Here is a 16,533-nt window from a genome sequence, read left to right on the forward strand (position 1 = left end):
AGAAAATATTTAAATCCAAGGATACTGTTGCAACACGATGCTACTACCCACTAATGTACACAAATCTCCAACCCAAGACACGGTGCAGACCTTTGTGCTAAATTGGTAGTGCTCAGTCAGAGGACACAAAGAAAAAAAGAAAGAGAAGCACCAGCAGTGGTGCTAGGCTAAGAGATTGCTGAGCGCCTCCGGCCCTGCACAGACACAAACACTGGCTGCGGCACCATTCAGGAAGAATACAAGTCATCACCTGAATTAGCCACAATGACAAACCTGTCTAACGGGCTCACGGGAACTAAAAATCTTTACTCAAGTAATACGGCACTTTAATTTAAGAGGAGTGGCAGATATTAAAGTGGCAATCAATTCATCTAATTTTAAGTATAAACACAGGTCCACTGTGCCAAGGCCTCAATCATGAATACATACATGGTCAGAATTAATTATTTTGTGGTTTATTCAGTGTATACTTAAGGTGGAAAAAGAATACATGAAAACAAGGCTAATCCGCGTGCGATGAAGACATCACACAACAGAATCAGTTTTTTGAGAAACTGATTTTTTCCCATGAAGTGTGCATGCCTACAGCGTGTTAGATTTATTCACATGCTGAAGTTCTGCTGCCCATCCTATATTGTGAATAACTGGAATAATAGCAAGGAATTGTAACTGCAGTCATGGAACCGACTGCTCCTCTGACAAAGGATCCAGAATGTAGCAGCAGAGTATTTGTTACTCTGTGTCTAGAGCTCTTATGAAAGTCTGAAATTACCAGGAATGAGTGAAGAGAACAGAATTACCTTGTGAAAGAAGATGAAAGGACAAGTGAGGTGTAGTAAGTGAATTGTTTGTTGTTGCTGTATTTACTGAAGCTGTCAGTGTGTTTCTCAATTCCATACTTCTACCATGAAACCATAGAGCTGTTACAGATCAACTGTGGTACGTAACGAGGCACCAAATAATCGCAGTGGGACAGGGAAGGGGAAAAGGAAGAGCAAAAGGAAGAAAACTTCTGGATTAAGATACAAATTGCTCGTGGAGGTGAAGTGGACTATTACATGTGATGCAGCCTCTTGCTCAGGAAGCTTACACGCTGTTGATGGTGGAAAGGCAAGGACACATAAAGAACAGCAACCCTACATGTATTTCTTGCGCCCTCCCTTCAGACATCTACTTTCTATCACTACCAGAGCCAGGACACCAGGACAGACACCACTAGCAAAAAGCACTGCTTTTATTCTCAGAATCACAGTAAGATTTGGAGAGATGAGATTAGCTGTGGTTGACCACTGCTTTACAGCAAATTCCATCCAGAAGATCAGTCTGGCACCAAATTGCACACCAGTACAAATACAGATGCAAGGAGGTCTGTTGTCTTGTGGAAATAATACAAGGGTGTAGACAAATGCTCTAGCAGGGTCTCCACAGACTGCAGGTTTGGAAATGAGCTCTACCATGCCACAACAACCATTAATCAGTTACATCCTTTATAAAAATTTTAAGCACAAGCTATCCAACTATCTTTCTTAGCCCTTTCTCATCTCTATTACATGAATTGTGGCTCCCCAAATCATCTCCCTTCTGCAAATCATTAATCCTTTCTTTCAAAGCATTTCATTTGCTCCATGAAACAACGGGAAAGATATTACCAAAAATGTGGTTCAAGAACCGTTTGTATCATTTAACATGCATTTAGAATGCCAGCTGAAATGAAATGCTTTGCTTTCATAAGTATAGCCCAGGTGCAGAAGTGAGATTTTAATGCTAGCACAGCTAGCTCCTGAAAATAGTTATGCAGAACCTCAAACACTTCTTACCTAATTTATGCCTTCTGAACCTCTAATTTATATTAGTGAGGAAGAAATGCATCAGCCAGAGGTTATAGGGGAGAAAATGACACATATGATATGAATATGGAGAAATCTCTGTGGGTTAGGAGGATAAGAGAAAAAAAAAAAAGTTATGTAGAGCATCTACTTGAAAAAGTGATGCAGTTAGAAAAAGAAGAAAAGGTAAAGTGGGCCATCAGAGTCTCTCAGCACTTAAACATAGCCAACTTATTGAATATATAAGCTGCCCTTGATGAATAACTTTTTAAAGACTATTTAAATAACTGTTTAAAATGACTATGTAAAAAATGAACATTTCAAACTTTGCCATGCTTGAATTTCTTTTAAAGCCCTCAAGTGGGTAGAAGTGAAATGCTAAAACATTTAAAACTATATAAAAATTATTTAAGTGTTTTTTTTTTTTCCAAAACACAACTGTGACAATGTCTGTCAGCAGCCACAAATGTAGCATTACAGAGCACCTTTTAGACATCCCAGATGTCCTTGTTATTTCTCAATACATGCATGCACAGTTAGTAACCAATCAAAGGAAAACACCAAGCAATCTCATGCTAACAGAGCACAGTTAACCATCAAAGAGGATTAATCATTGCATGGGAGCACCTAGAATCACAGCATGGCTCGGGTTGGAGGGGACCTCAAAGATCAACCAGTTCCAACCCCCCTGCCATGGGAAGGCATGCTCAGGGCCTCATCCAACCTGATCTTGAACACCTCCAGGGATGGGGCATCCACAGCTTCTCTGGGCAGCCTGTGCCAGGGCCTCACCACCCTCTGAGGGAAGGAGGGTACCTACAAGGTACTCTTCATTTGTTGAAATTTTTATACACGTTTTTTCATAAAGACCTGAACCTAACAAAACCAGTTAGCACAAGACTCTGTAGAGTTATAAATAACAACAAAGTCAGCGTAGCCATGCAGAATGATAAAGATTGCTTAGGTAAGGTGGACCCATTTGACTGATTAACGACTACCAAATGCAGCATCATGTCAAGCTGTACCTCAGAAAGAGGACTCTACCTCAGAGAGCAGCTGAAGTTAGGAAAGGATCTCAAGACAATAGCTGGTAAATGGTGTGTGTGACTTTGGCTCATAGATAAAAGGAATAAAGGGGATGAGAGTGTTTTTTACTTGTGTATGTTGCACTGATGGGATGGAATAAGGGTCTTGTTTACAAGCCTCAAAACCTTGAAGGTAACTGAGAAATAATCAGGGAATGCAGACAAGGATCCACACTAGAATGGGTTGCCCAGGGAAGTGATGGCATCACCGTCCCTGGAGGTGTTCAAGGAAAGGTTGGACCTGGTGCTTAGGGACATGGTTTAGTGGGTGACATTGGTGGTAGGAGCATGGTTGGACCAGGTTGGTCCATAACTTTTTTAAGGTTGGAGGCCTTTTCCAACCTTAATGATTCCATGATTTTGTGTTTGAAGAACTGAAGTAAAATCCTTAAAATTCAGACTGCTTGAATATTTCTACATTTGGCTGGAGTTTAAGTAACACATAGATATAAGCCCCTACCAAAATGTCCTGAATACTGAAGGCTAAACTTGCAGAAACTCAGAATGGTTGAGGTTGACAGGGACCTCTGGAGGTCACCTCTCCAACCCCACCCACTGATGGTGGGTCACTCACAGCAGGCTGCCCGAGACCTCCAGATGGCTTGTGAGCACTTCCAGGGATGGGGATTCTGCAGCCTCTCTGGGCAACAAATAAGATGGGATAATTTACAGTACAAAATGCTTTGTCTGGCTCTCTGCTAGTGTGAATTAGTATGTATTTTGCATTAGTTTTGAATTGTAAAGTACTTACAGAAGGTATTTGCCAGAATGGCAGTACCTGAAAACAAGGGTTTTGTTTGTAAAGTATAATTGTTGTTGTTTTCCCTGTTTACATCTGGCTCTCTACGTTTATCCTAATCTGATTTTTTTTTTTAAGAGCTGAGAAGGCATTAAAACCCAAATCTTACTCCCATTTAATCTCTTGACTTTCCACTGACTGTATTTTCCATAACAGATACATACAAACAGGCTTACTAGAAGGTAGACTGAGATCACTAATCGCTTTTCACATACCACCAAATCACTGCAAATCGGCAATAGCTTTTGATCAGTGTTAATTTGTGCTATTTGAACGTGCCCAAGACTGAAAGACTCTGTGATCAGTTACCTAATCCACTGAGAATTGCAATTTTTATTTTCTAAAATGCTTTGAAGCACTCACCGTTAAAAGAGGTTGTTTATGTTGGCTTCAAAACAAAATCAATCTAATTCTCTCTTGGTATTTTTTAAAAGAATGTCATCAGCACATAAAACTTAAAACCCCTGGCAACTATGTTTCTTACAGTCATAAAATTCTTTTCACACATTACATTATTTCATCCTTTCCCCACATACTATATTTCTCTATGTGGAACAAGAGCAACACAAAACCAAGGATCATCTTCAAAATCTTGAACTATTAGCTCACCTGTGCTTTTGCCAATTTCTTTTCTAGCAGGTCACGCTCTCTTTCTGTTTGTTGTAGACGTTTATTAAGCTCCACTATGTCTCCCTTTAATGATGCCAGGGCTGCTAAATGAAGCTACAAGACAAAAGGGGAAGAAACAAATTAACCAAGTCATAAGCCATACAGCAGTACAATTTGAAAGAAGATACAGTATTACACAGCAGCTACAACATCTGCAGATTTCTAAGTAGTTAATAGAAAGTTAGAATAATGGAAGTCAAAAAGCAAAGCACATATTACTAAACTCTCTTAACATGCAATTGTACTCTTGTGCTAGTTCACACATTTCTTCATCAGAAAACAAATTATAAGGATAAACACAATGCAGAGTAATTCAGCTGGAAATGTGCACCTCAGTTCTAGCATGAGTTTAATAGGAAGTATCTCAAGCTTTGTGTTATAAAACCTTACATTAAATGTCAACCCAGATTTGTAATATAAAAGAAGGTGTTCTGTGTTTTGATGTCTTTGGAGATAAAGAGGTTATCAGTGTGGCAAAGGGAACAACTCCATGCATAGGATTCAATTTAAATTTGCAATTACTGCTTATTCAACTTTCAGCTACTGCTTTATTGTTGTTTTCCTCAACCTCACCTCAGTGAGAGGAAATGATTCTAATCTATTGAAGCCACACATTAAGAACGTGAACTGATTTTCATTCTGCAATAGATTATTTTGATGAAAGATATCTATCTATCTACGCTGAGCTCTGCTCTCTGGGGACAGCGACAGGACCCGAGGGAATGGCATGGAGCTGGGACAGGGGAGGGTCAGGCTGGGGGTTAGGGAAAGGGTCTGCACCCAGAGGGTGGTTGGGCACTGGGACAGGCTCCCCAGGGCAGTGGGCATGGCACCAAGCCTGCTGGAGTTCAGGAAGTGTTTGGACAACGCTCTCAGACACAAGGCCTGATATTTGGGTGGTTGTGTGTGGAGCCTGGAGCTGGACTCAATGATCCTTCTGGGTCCCCTCCTACTCAGGATATACCATGGTTCTGTGATTCTGCATTTAACTGACAGCATTTTGAAATAGATAGGAAACTAAGATAAACAACATAACTAAGTTATGTCAGCTACCTAACTTAGAAATCAAGAATAATCCTTATTAAAAACCCAACAATTACAATGCATTCACATTCTCTTTTATCCTCAATATACCCCTTTCATTATTACAGCAAAAGTAGCAGCTGGAATCCAACATTCTGTATTGACAACCACAACAGAAAAGCCCAGGAGGAAAACTAGCCAATAACTCTGAAGCCTTTATTTGTAGCAGTAAAGGAACAACTCCAAGTCATACTGGGTGTGAAAACTAAAGTGACCTTTCACACTGGACCAAGTAACACAGCAAACAGTGCTCTGCTGCAAAGACTTGGACCAAAACACAAACCCTTTTTCTACCACTTAGTCTGACATTTTATTGGGCAGGTCTCTTTAAGTTATTTTTCTTCTTCCATTTCCAGCCAATCTGCTAATGAGTCCCATTTTTGTATCAGTTTACCTTCACAATACTAAAAGCTGGCAAAACTGTATGTGTTTTCATGCACTGATGTGTGAAAGTAGTCGTAATACAGAAAAGAGACTCGGTCATTTAGTGATAACTCCTTCACATGCGGTGTTCCTGTTGTTACAGAAAAGGCCACTTCTGGCTTCAGTACAGGAAACTTGATTGCACAAAAATCTCAGATGTGAATTCTGTAGTTTTAATTGAGGTGTAACTATTTACACTAAAAGCTCTGGACGTGCTCATTTGTCAGTTCAGTCTAAAGCACTTTTATTGTGCCAGCTTCAAAAATGTGTTACACACATGCAGTTCATTTCAGCATAAACATACACATGTGCAATTTTACGTTGCAGTATGTTTAAGATTCTTGAGCCTCATTTTTCAAGTGAAAAAAACAGCAGTTCAGGCCTGCTATGGACATATGCTATACAGTTCCTTTCAAATACATGCTCTGAATTGTCTTAGGTCCAGAAGCTCCCCAGATATTCAAGTATTCTTGGCCTTTGGAATAAGGTTTTACTTCCTACCACAGGAAACCGTGCACTGGTTTTACAGTGTGGAGAAACAAGAACCAGCCTAATGGCACCAAGCTGTTCATAACTGACTTGCAACCTTCAGGAAAGCTGGTGAACTTGTAAGTCGCCACTTTTTCCCTTAACAGAGAAGTGTTGCAATGAAGCTCACCAGCTTGTTCATCAGATCCTTCATCCTTCATCACAGCTTTCAAAACACACGTGAAAAAATGGCTGTAATTCTCTAAATTGAATACAAAAAATGGTGCGTAGTCAAGTAAGTATAATTCCCTTTTGCACGCTGTAATTAGATGATCACCAGCTGTGGTTTTAATTACCAGACTTATATGTTCATACACATGGAGCTGTAAAAGGACACCGTTAATTTAAAAATCTCAATGAAAACCAACTTGTTCTCTGAACAGTGGAACTGATGGAGCTGCCTTCCTGTGGATTTGTCTTTGATCCTTCCCACGCTAAGAGCTGCTCAGCTCTTCTTCATGCCCCCTAGCACATCCCAAATGAGCTAAGAAGCAGCATGAATATGTCCAGCCTCACCACAACGCTGCTGCCTGGCCTGCCAGCCCCTGCCAAATGAGGGTATCCACCGGGCAAGCTACTCCTGCCTTGCTTTCACCATAGGGTCTCTCTTCTCCAAAAAAAGAGCTGCTTTTTTAATAACAAAAAGGTTGTAGCAACTTTCACTATGCAAAATGATCCTTTCATAATTTGAATCAGGTCAGTTTCTACATGCTAATAAAAAAATAATAATTACCATAACAGAAATATCAGACTAGACAACGTGAAGTTATCAGACAGAGAGGAATGCTGCTTGGGATACTCTTCAGTTTCAGTGTGCTCTTTCGGTGAACCCAGTGCAAACAGCAGTAAGTAATACATGAGTGGTGCCTCCAGCTACTACTGTGATAAAAAATAAGGTTAGCAAAGGTAGGGTAGCTGTCTGACCTTGGCTATAGAAAAAAAAAAAAAAGTTATTAGGAAGTATTGCTGTATCTTTCCTTAAGGAAGTAAGGAAATGTGAACAAAGAGTTACCACAAACAAAAAAAACTACCCTGCAAAAAAAAGCCCATATTTAGAATTCAAATGAATAATCCAAACTATTAAGGATGGAAAGACTCCGTTTAAAAATCTCATCCGGAAAGTAATGATTGTCATGACTGCAATTCTATGGTACTGAATCATTTCACAATATGAGAGCTGAGAAAAAGAGGAGAATGGAAGTAGCCAAACGGCACACAACTTTTTTTCATCTTCAGCAAACAATAGAGAAGGCAGACTGACTATCGCCAACACTGATATCAGACATGTATAACTCAAGGAGGGCTGCCTCTTAACAGCACAAGACCATGAAATAAATTAAAAACTCCATAGTTTGCAACAATTAGGTTATATACCACAAATACGACTGCTTGCACAACATACTGGTCTGAACCTTTCAACAACAGCTCCCATGAAGAGCTGCTTGAGTACAGGGAGAACATTTCATTGACAAAGCCAGCATTGTTCATACACTTTATATTGATCCAATACAGAACGTAATGAATCTCACATTTCACAGGAAAAAAAGAAAACACTATACGATGCCAATGCACCCAAACTGTCCAACAGGACAGGCAAGGTCAACACAAGTGAAAGCAGTATCAAGAAAGAAGGGATCAGACAGGCAAACTAACTTGTTCCTCTACCATTGGCCAAAGAAGTAAGAGTTCTTTCAATCAAGAAAGTAGGTGCACTTGATTGTTAAAAAATGCACCACCTAACTTAACTCAGAAGTTATACTTTCTACAAAATTTTATGCAATGGCAACTGCAGGTTGTTCGCCGAAACATACATAAACCACATTTTATACCCAATATTAACCTGCCACTTTTTAATACTACATATATATTTTTATATATGTAATATATAAAACATATATAAAACAAATAGCAATCTGTGCATAGCATGCTGCCTTTAAAGTGAAAACCGCTGTACTGCTACGTTTTGAAAGATACAGTAACTCAAAAAAAAAGTCAGCACCAGGTTAGAAAAAACAAGCTCCTGACCTCTCTTCCAGCTTCCTTTGTGACTCAAGTCCCTTCCCCATTTTACGTGCCTCTACAACACCTCACACATGTATGGCAGACATGATTCAATGATGCATTGTTTGTATACTGCCTTAAAAGCTGCTTTTGGTGCTGGGCTCTGTGACACCTTCTGTGCAGGTGCAATTAGAAGCAGTTTTTTCTGGCAGTCAGGTGTCTCAAGAATTTTTGGGGGAGAAGAGTGCAAAAGCAGATGGGATAGTAACATGAACTGAACGACAAGGAAGCAGGATACCACTGAAGTAGTACGTACTGCTGGAAGTGGTCTGATGCCTCGAACAAAACAAGAGACGGATGCAAAGAGCAATGAAGGAGAGTGCTGAAAAAAATGAGGTTACAGTTAACTTCATCACTAAGTTTGATCCTCATTTTTCTTCCCTTCCTCCTGAAAATAGCCTAGTTAAATTGGATTGCTAAAACCAGTTCTACTCACAGTATCCTTTTCAGCAGAACACTCACAAAAGGGACAACCTTCTCCTTCTGAACTTAAGGAACCAGTCTTTCCCTTTTCCTAATTTCCTGCTTTCATTAGCTACCACACAAGCTGCACATCAGCTTGGTAACTGGTGTTCAGAAACCTAACTTCTGACATAGTAAGTGAGCTGTAACAGCATCAAGACCACGGTGAGGAGTTATAAGCCCATAAACCAAGATGAAGAAGCCAAACACCAAGTGACCCATTTATTTGTTCTGCCCGTGTCTTCTGCGACTGGCCAATAAACCCGTGCACTGGAAGAAGGCCCAGTGGAGATGGGCCAGGCGATGTCCCCACGAAGCTCAGGGAATAACGAAGCCTGTGACTGACCACAGCTGCTGTGAAAAAGCTGATTTTATCTCCACACAAACGGGGCTGGAGGGTGGCCATCATTTCAAATAAACAGCTGCATCAGCTGAGTGGATGAACTGGTGGTCTAGATGTTCCTCCCTGAGATCATTAAAAGAGTACAACCAGCACTGGGGGGGTGTAGACTGGGTCAGCCCAACACGGAGTTTACAAACTAAACAACATCTGAGGAGAGGAATGAGCCAGCAGCAGAGCTGGCTACAGCCCAAGCATGCCTTCCTGGGAGGACTGGGGATTTTCAGTGCTGTGACAAGCGAGAGCGTTACAGAGACCAGTAACAGAGGTTATACTGGTGTGGAGATTGAACTGTGTACTGTAATTCCTATGTGTTCTAAGCGCAACTCACATTTGTGCTGTATTTTCAGTGTATTTCTATCACTATGCTAACTAAAAAGTCTTTTGTAGTATCACCTACCTTCACATAAGTGTATTTAACAGTAAACATTGTACCCGCCAGACAAGAAATACCTAAAACAACCTGTTCAGGATGTATTGGACCCTGACACCCTTTCCTCTGTTTTCCATTTGTATTTTACACAGTTTGGTGCAAATAACACACAACACAGATTTTTTTTCTTCGTTTTCTTACAACTCATTTTAATGGAAGGCTGTATACACAAGCACGCCTGATCAAATGTTCAAAATGCTGCCTCATCTGTGAAAACCTACCAAACTTTTTCTTATCAGATGTCATTACAAAGCGGCTTTGTAATATGAGAGATGGGAGACTTCAAGTACAGCATGCAAAATGCTGTGCTTAGAGCTGTGGAAAGGGCAAAACAACAAGTGCCTATGTATTGTATTTTCTGACACCCATCTTCAAGGTGAGGAAAAATAATGCTAAACCGTGCAATTACTGTCAAGGAAATAAAAAAAGTCGGCAACGTAAGTTTATAATGAGAAACACATTTTAAGACAGAAAAATAAAACTTTGTCTGGATTTTGAATTGCGGAGTTTCAGAGACGTGCAACTCTCCTTACTGTCAGCCGAGAACAATGCCACAGTTAGCCCAGGAAATGCTTCGGCAAGGCTGGATGTCAGCAGCGGAGATGAAAGAGAACCTGTCACACTAACATGTGGCATGTGTACTTCAAACTTGCATAGCAAAGGTAAAAGAGGAGAAATGTACGGGGAAAAAAATAGCATGAAAAATTATAGCACGGGTTCACATCTTCAAAAAATGTCAAGACAAAAGCAAACAAAACTGCAAACAAACTTTCATCTGAGAGGAGCTAAAGACATGAAACTTGCGTTACAGTCGCTGTACATAATGAAGGTGTTGTTAAGCTTATGGTTTATCAGTAGCGCAGACAGAGTGTTATGTGCAAATAATACACATAAAGTGACAGCTACAGAATGTGCAGATACTCTAAACTGTTTTTCTTCTCAGTCCTACATGTTTTTTATGCCTCCTTTTCTCAGTCAGGCTCAATGAAAGGTGCATTTTTGTTGTACAAGTGATGAAATAAATATAACCGAAGCCTGCTTCTGTGAATGTAGTGGCAAGGTGACACTGAAAAACATAAAAGAACCACCATCTCCCAGAAGCAGTGACAGGACAGTTCAATATTCTCCAGACAATTTCAGCTTTGTGATCTCTGGAGCTTAACCCTGAAATACCACTGCCAGCTGCCCTTTACGTAAATACCTACGGCAAAGTCAAAATGACTAAAAAAGCAATATCACTGAACTGTTCGATATGTCTACCAACATGCCCTAACACTGAATGTTTCAAACAACCGTTACGTGCTAATAAAGCTACAAATTTTTAAATGACATACAAAATGGACATTTTGTGACTATCCTGCTGAACCAATTATTGCCATATTAGACATTATACAGTTACATCATGTTTGTGCAATACCAAAAAATAATGTGCCAAAACAAGCCATGAAGGAACCATCCCAATTCTAGAAAAACAAAGACAAACATTCGTAAGGCATACTTTGTTTTAATTTGAAAAATCTGCAGAAGATGTGTTCAATCTGTTCATGTTATTTATAAACAATTTTAACTAAGATTTTTTTTAAAAAGGAAATGAACATTTCCAGGCACTTCATATGCTTGTGTATGTTTCAAACTATTTCTTAAAAACAAATAAACAAAAACATTAAAAATCACAGTAAATTCCTGCCTTAATCAGTGAAAAGTATCTGACAGAGAAAATATACTACAGGATTGCTCAGAAGTGTAACAGAACAGATAATTTGGTGCTATCCTACTGAGTATGATCAGTTTTAGAGCATCATTAAAAAAAGACATAATCACGGAAAATACGTCTTTATTTGAAAAGGTACTCAGACAAATTGCACTTGATGAACAGAGCATGTGCTAATTTGTACTTCACGAGTCCACCTGAGGGACAGATTAGTGGGTCTACTCCTATTACAGCAGATGTTCACACCTTCATGGAAAATAAATTTTAGGTGACATGAGAAGAAAAGCCTTAACACGTGGTCCAAAAACAACTGGAGAGGCAAACATCTGAATCTGAAGACTGCACAGAACAACCACACCTTGCAAAGGTTACTCTGCTGGGATTCTGAACGGTATGAATTGTCCCACTGCAAGGCAGCCCACACGTCCACGGTGATACCCTTTCACATGGCTTTTGTGCTACGTTTAAAGGCTCAGCCTTACTTTAGCCCTCCAAAGGGGGAACCCACTGCCCCCTCCAAAGGGGGAAATCACAGCAAGATTTGATGCCACCTCAATTTATTTAGCATTCTTACAGCCCTTACAATTACTGGCGGAAGGACTACCAATACAATTCAATTAAGGTAAATTATCCCATTGTTTTTATCACTTCAAATTGATGGAAAGAGGAAAAAGATCTTTCTTTCTCCTTTGGCCCAACACAACTGAAGAAACTGAATCAGGAAGAGAGAGGAGCAGTGAGGTTCAGCCTTTTCTCTGTCCTTCTCCAGTTTGCAAGGACCACCCAGAGGTGGCAAGCTTATCATCCTTCTCTAAGGGAAGAAAGAAGTAGAAAACTAATCCCATGAAGGCACCCCACTCAATCCTCTGCATTTAGCACTATGGTGGCCCACATTCTAGTGCTGGATACAACAAATGTCACAGGTGGGGTGTAAGTAAATTTACATCAACTTGTCTTCCAGCAGCCCCACGTTTTTTATATCACATTACCTTGCTCGTTCACCTTCGGTCTTTTCTGAGAACAAGCTGGATCTTTTGAAGTAGAGACTGCCACTTGAGAGCCACACAAAAATAAATATTACTCATTGTGCTAATTTACTAATAAATAAACAAATAAGCATCCCATGGTTCTTACAATCTTTCCAAAACTTCTCAACCAGCAAATAATTTCTGATTTCCCAAGATAGGGCTGTGGACTTGCAACAGAGCTGTATTTACAGTGACACATAGATCCTCATCTCAACAATGGCCCACATGATCTGCTGTCACCACAAATTTAGAGAGAGAAAATTTGTCACGCCAGGTCAAATCACTGATCCACCAAATGCAATACTCCTCTTCTGCCATAAGCCAAAGTTTGATGCTGCAGTAAGAACAAAATCCAAAGAAAACAAAATGCCAAACCCATCAGCTAAACACCCTGTAACACATTTTTTCAATTGTTCACAGAGAGAAAGCTTCTTTCCAACTTTTCTTAATCACCTCATGCACTGAAGTGCTTTATCAGAACGCCCATCATGTAGCTTCGAACTACAGCTCTAAAGCAATTCCTCTTAAACCTGGCTCAACAGGCTAAACAGAGCCCCCAGCTGTGGCAGCAAAATTCCCTGGATGAGCAAGTGGTTGTTTAGCAAAATACACAGGGTTCAGTTCTTAACTACCTCATTGTTGAGAGGTTATCGGCACCTCTGGAACGTCCGCATCGCCCTCCCTGCTCCTTTCATCCCAGGCCATGGCCATTCCTTCCTCACGGGACCTGTGGTGGCAATTCTTCCCACAGCTGCACCTGCAGTTCCCCCAGTTACACATTCTCCAGGGTGGCAGAGTTAGTTGGTGACCACCCAGATTGCAAGACAGCAGTGGTTTGTTTTTTTTAAATTATATATTTTATTTTATTTTTGGAAAGATAGCATACTATAAACAACACTCAACTTGTATACTGTTTACCAAGTATCGTCCACCTTTCATTTTAGGAACATGGGCCCATGGGGGATCCGTGCTGGAGCAGTTTGTTCCTGGGGGATGGATGGATGGACCCTGTGGGACAGAGCCGTGTGGGAGCAGTGCTTGAAGAGCTTTGGGAAAAGCAGTTCGGGAAGGATGGCATCCCATGGGAGGGACCCCACGGGGAGCAGGGGCAGGGAGTGCCGCAGCCCCCATTCCCTGTTCCCCTGCGCTGCTCAGGGGGAGGAGGTGGAAGAGGGTGGAAGGTGTTTATTTGTTTTGTTTTGTTTAATTTCTCACTGCTCTAGCTTGTTAGATAAATAAAATTTATTGCCTATTACTCCCTACTCTGAGTCTGTTTTGCCCATCAAGATAACTGTTGAGTGTTCTCCCTGTCCTTATCTCAGCCATCGATCCCTTTTCACCTTTTTTTCTCCCCCTTTCCCTTTGAGGACGGGGAGTGAGAGAGCAGTTGTGGGGGAGTTTGGCTGCCCAGCTGGGTAAAACCACCACATAGTCCAGGTCAGCTCTCAGCAGAAGTGCCATTCCTGTGGTCAGTCGTCATTTTAGGCAGATCTCGTCTCTTTTGCCTTGCAATCCTTACCAGCCAACCAGTTCAAACCTTGATGCAGAATTAACTTTTTCAAACTTAAAGCAAAAATCCTCAGGCAGGAAAATTACCTGTACTACTATAACTCCAGTTTCTGCAGGAAGCTACCCCAATTTTTCCTCTAGATGCACACAATAAACCTTTGTAAAAAGTGATATTTGAGTACTTCATGCATAAACAACATCCAGCACATTTCAGCATTTCTAGACTTCTCCAGTGCTGCATCTTTCAGCATCTCCTCTTTCTTATTAACAGGTTAATACACAAGGGAAAAGCCAACTGACTTTACTGAAAGCTTTGCCATTAGGTGGGTAACTGGGTGAGACTTCTCATTACATCCTGTTGCATTTTGTATTATACCTGATGTTATTAGTGAGACCACAATTTTAACAAATTGGATATACAATAGCTACTGTTAAAAATACAGCCCTGATGACACTATGATCATCTATCGCTTTTAGAAATGAGTATGTTACAAAGGGTCAAAATACTACAAGACTCTTAGAGCACCTTGCCTGCAACAGGAAAAAAATAATCTGTTTGGCTGAGTTCTAGTCAGTCAGTCATTTATTTTTTATTTTTTAAAATTATTTAAAGATGATGATAATTTTCTTGAAGAAAGCATTTTAAAAAAACAAAAACCAAAAACAAATGCAAACAAAAAAAAAAAGAAGCACACATACTACGTTCTACCCTAACAAACTTTCTTCTGTCTATCCAAGTAAGTTTTTGATCTCTCTGGTGTAACTCTTTTGAAACAAATCTCTCTTTTTTTTTTTTTAAGAACTCCAGTTAAAACAATTCTTCTTTCTGCAGAAAACAAAACAAAACACAAAAAAACACATGGGTAAAAATTTCATTAGTTCAGACCAAAGCAGTGAGTTGAAGGACTGAAAAACAGAATATGGCCTCCAACACCTTGTATGACTCCAGTTAGTGCTGGTTATTTGCATGTTCATATCTGGAGCTAACTGTGAGAAAAACTTATGCCAGATTTCTGCATGATGCCCCAAGCTCCTTCTTCATGTCATCTATGCTCACAAAGAAGCAGACAGCACAGAGCATTTATGAACCAGGCTTTCTGAAAGAAATTCAATTACATCCATGTGTTTATCTTTTTGAGTCACTATAATGCTGATACTCAAAGGAATGGAACCCCCACTGCACAAACAACCAAAAAGGTCAAAATAAACAACAATAAATTTTTATTATCAATTGCACTAGCACAGGCAAGGTTGCACAGCTGGCATACCTCAATTTGCTTACTGAATAGGAATTTATGTAAATAGGCTTTGTGGTATTTCAGTAACACCTGGATGCATTATTCCATTCAGAATAAATGTTTTCTTTCGTTGTGCACTACACTAATAATCCAACATGTATCTTTGCCTGTGGTGTTAGCACAGTACCTTGCTCAAGTAGCTTCATATTTTCTCAGCAATTTATGTTGTACACTCCCCTAAACAGACATGAAAATAGCTGTAAAATCTGTAGGGAACCAAGTCTCTATCGCATGACAAAACTGCAAGAGCTGAGTCAACAGGTGACACTAATTTGTGAAGATATCATCAGAACTAATTCCAAGGGACAAGTAGCCAGTAATGACAAACCTGAAGCTAATCCAATCCCAACAAATGTAATGAGTAGAATTAAGTATGGTTCACAGCTCTACACAGCTCATGGGTGGGAAAAGGTGTCTAGTAAACCCTAGTGCAAGATGAAATCTGTTTCTCATAACCTCTCCAACAATGAGCTCATTTTTGTTCTTTTATTTTGTAAGCTGAGACACAGCAACTTGACAGATGAGATATATTCTTCCAGCAAGGATGCCTTTTTCTTTTCAATTGACGTCAAAAAAATCCCTTGTTCATCACAAAAAAAAAATAAAATAAATGCATAAACATTGTTTTAAATTATCTAAGCCATCTTCTAACCAGCTCTATAGCAGACTACCATATATTTTGGTTAAGACTACTCATTTTATATCATCTTTTCTCAGAAGAATAAAATTTAAGATTAAAATATTTTTACTGTTTAGCAGACAATTTATCTTCACTGTAACTGGTACACATACACATTTAAAATTTAATTGCAATTAATAATGAAACTTCAGACACTTGCAATTAGCAAAGCCAACAGCTTTAGTAAAACAAAAATTAAGAATAAAAACTGATGTAACATTTTGAGATTTGTTAACATAGTACTGCCACCTTTATGTTCCTGTCTCTACCCAGTCTAAGGCAGGTTCATTCCTTATCCTGGATTCTGAATACCAAATTTGACCTCATATTTCACCCATGCAATTCTATTAAATAATCAGGATTTGCATAGATATTTATGAGTCCTGGGCACAGTTGCAAGGAAAGAGCATATATCCCATGAGATTGTCATTCTCTCCTTGAGTGTAATTTTCTTTGGTTTAAATCATAAAATAGTAACACAAGAAAAACAAACAAACAAACAAACAAAAAACAACACATACCAAAAAAACACAACCCAA

At 39.7% G+C, this 16,533-nt stretch overlaps 1 protein-coding gene across 11 annotated transcripts in view; it reads right to left on the reverse strand.

The window, feature by feature from the left end:
* Positions 1 to 16,533, reverse strand: part of MCC (MCC regulator of WNT signaling pathway) — a 194,515-nt gene that overhangs the window by 64,844 nt on the left and 113,138 nt on the right. For 10 of the 11 annotated variants that reach the window (XM_038171457.2, XM_038171458.2, XM_072031469.1 and 7 more), the window contains one exon: positions 4,320 to 4,433. In XM_038171457.2, the coding sequence (XP_038027385.1) occupies positions 4,320 to 4,433 (114 nt within the window). Of the gene's footprint in view, positions 1 to 4,319; positions 4,434 to 7,146; positions 7,166 to 16,533 lie in introns of those variants that run through there. The other variant, XM_038171464.2, reaches the window with a different exon arrangement.

This window comes from Anas platyrhynchos, chromosome Z (genome assembly GCF_047663525.1).
Source record: "Anas platyrhynchos isolate ZD024472 breed Pekin duck chromosome Z, IASCAAS_PekinDuck_T2T, whole genome shotgun sequence".
In the NCBI taxonomy this organism is placed as follows: domain Eukaryota; kingdom Metazoa; phylum Chordata; class Aves; order Anseriformes; family Anatidae; genus Anas; species Anas platyrhynchos.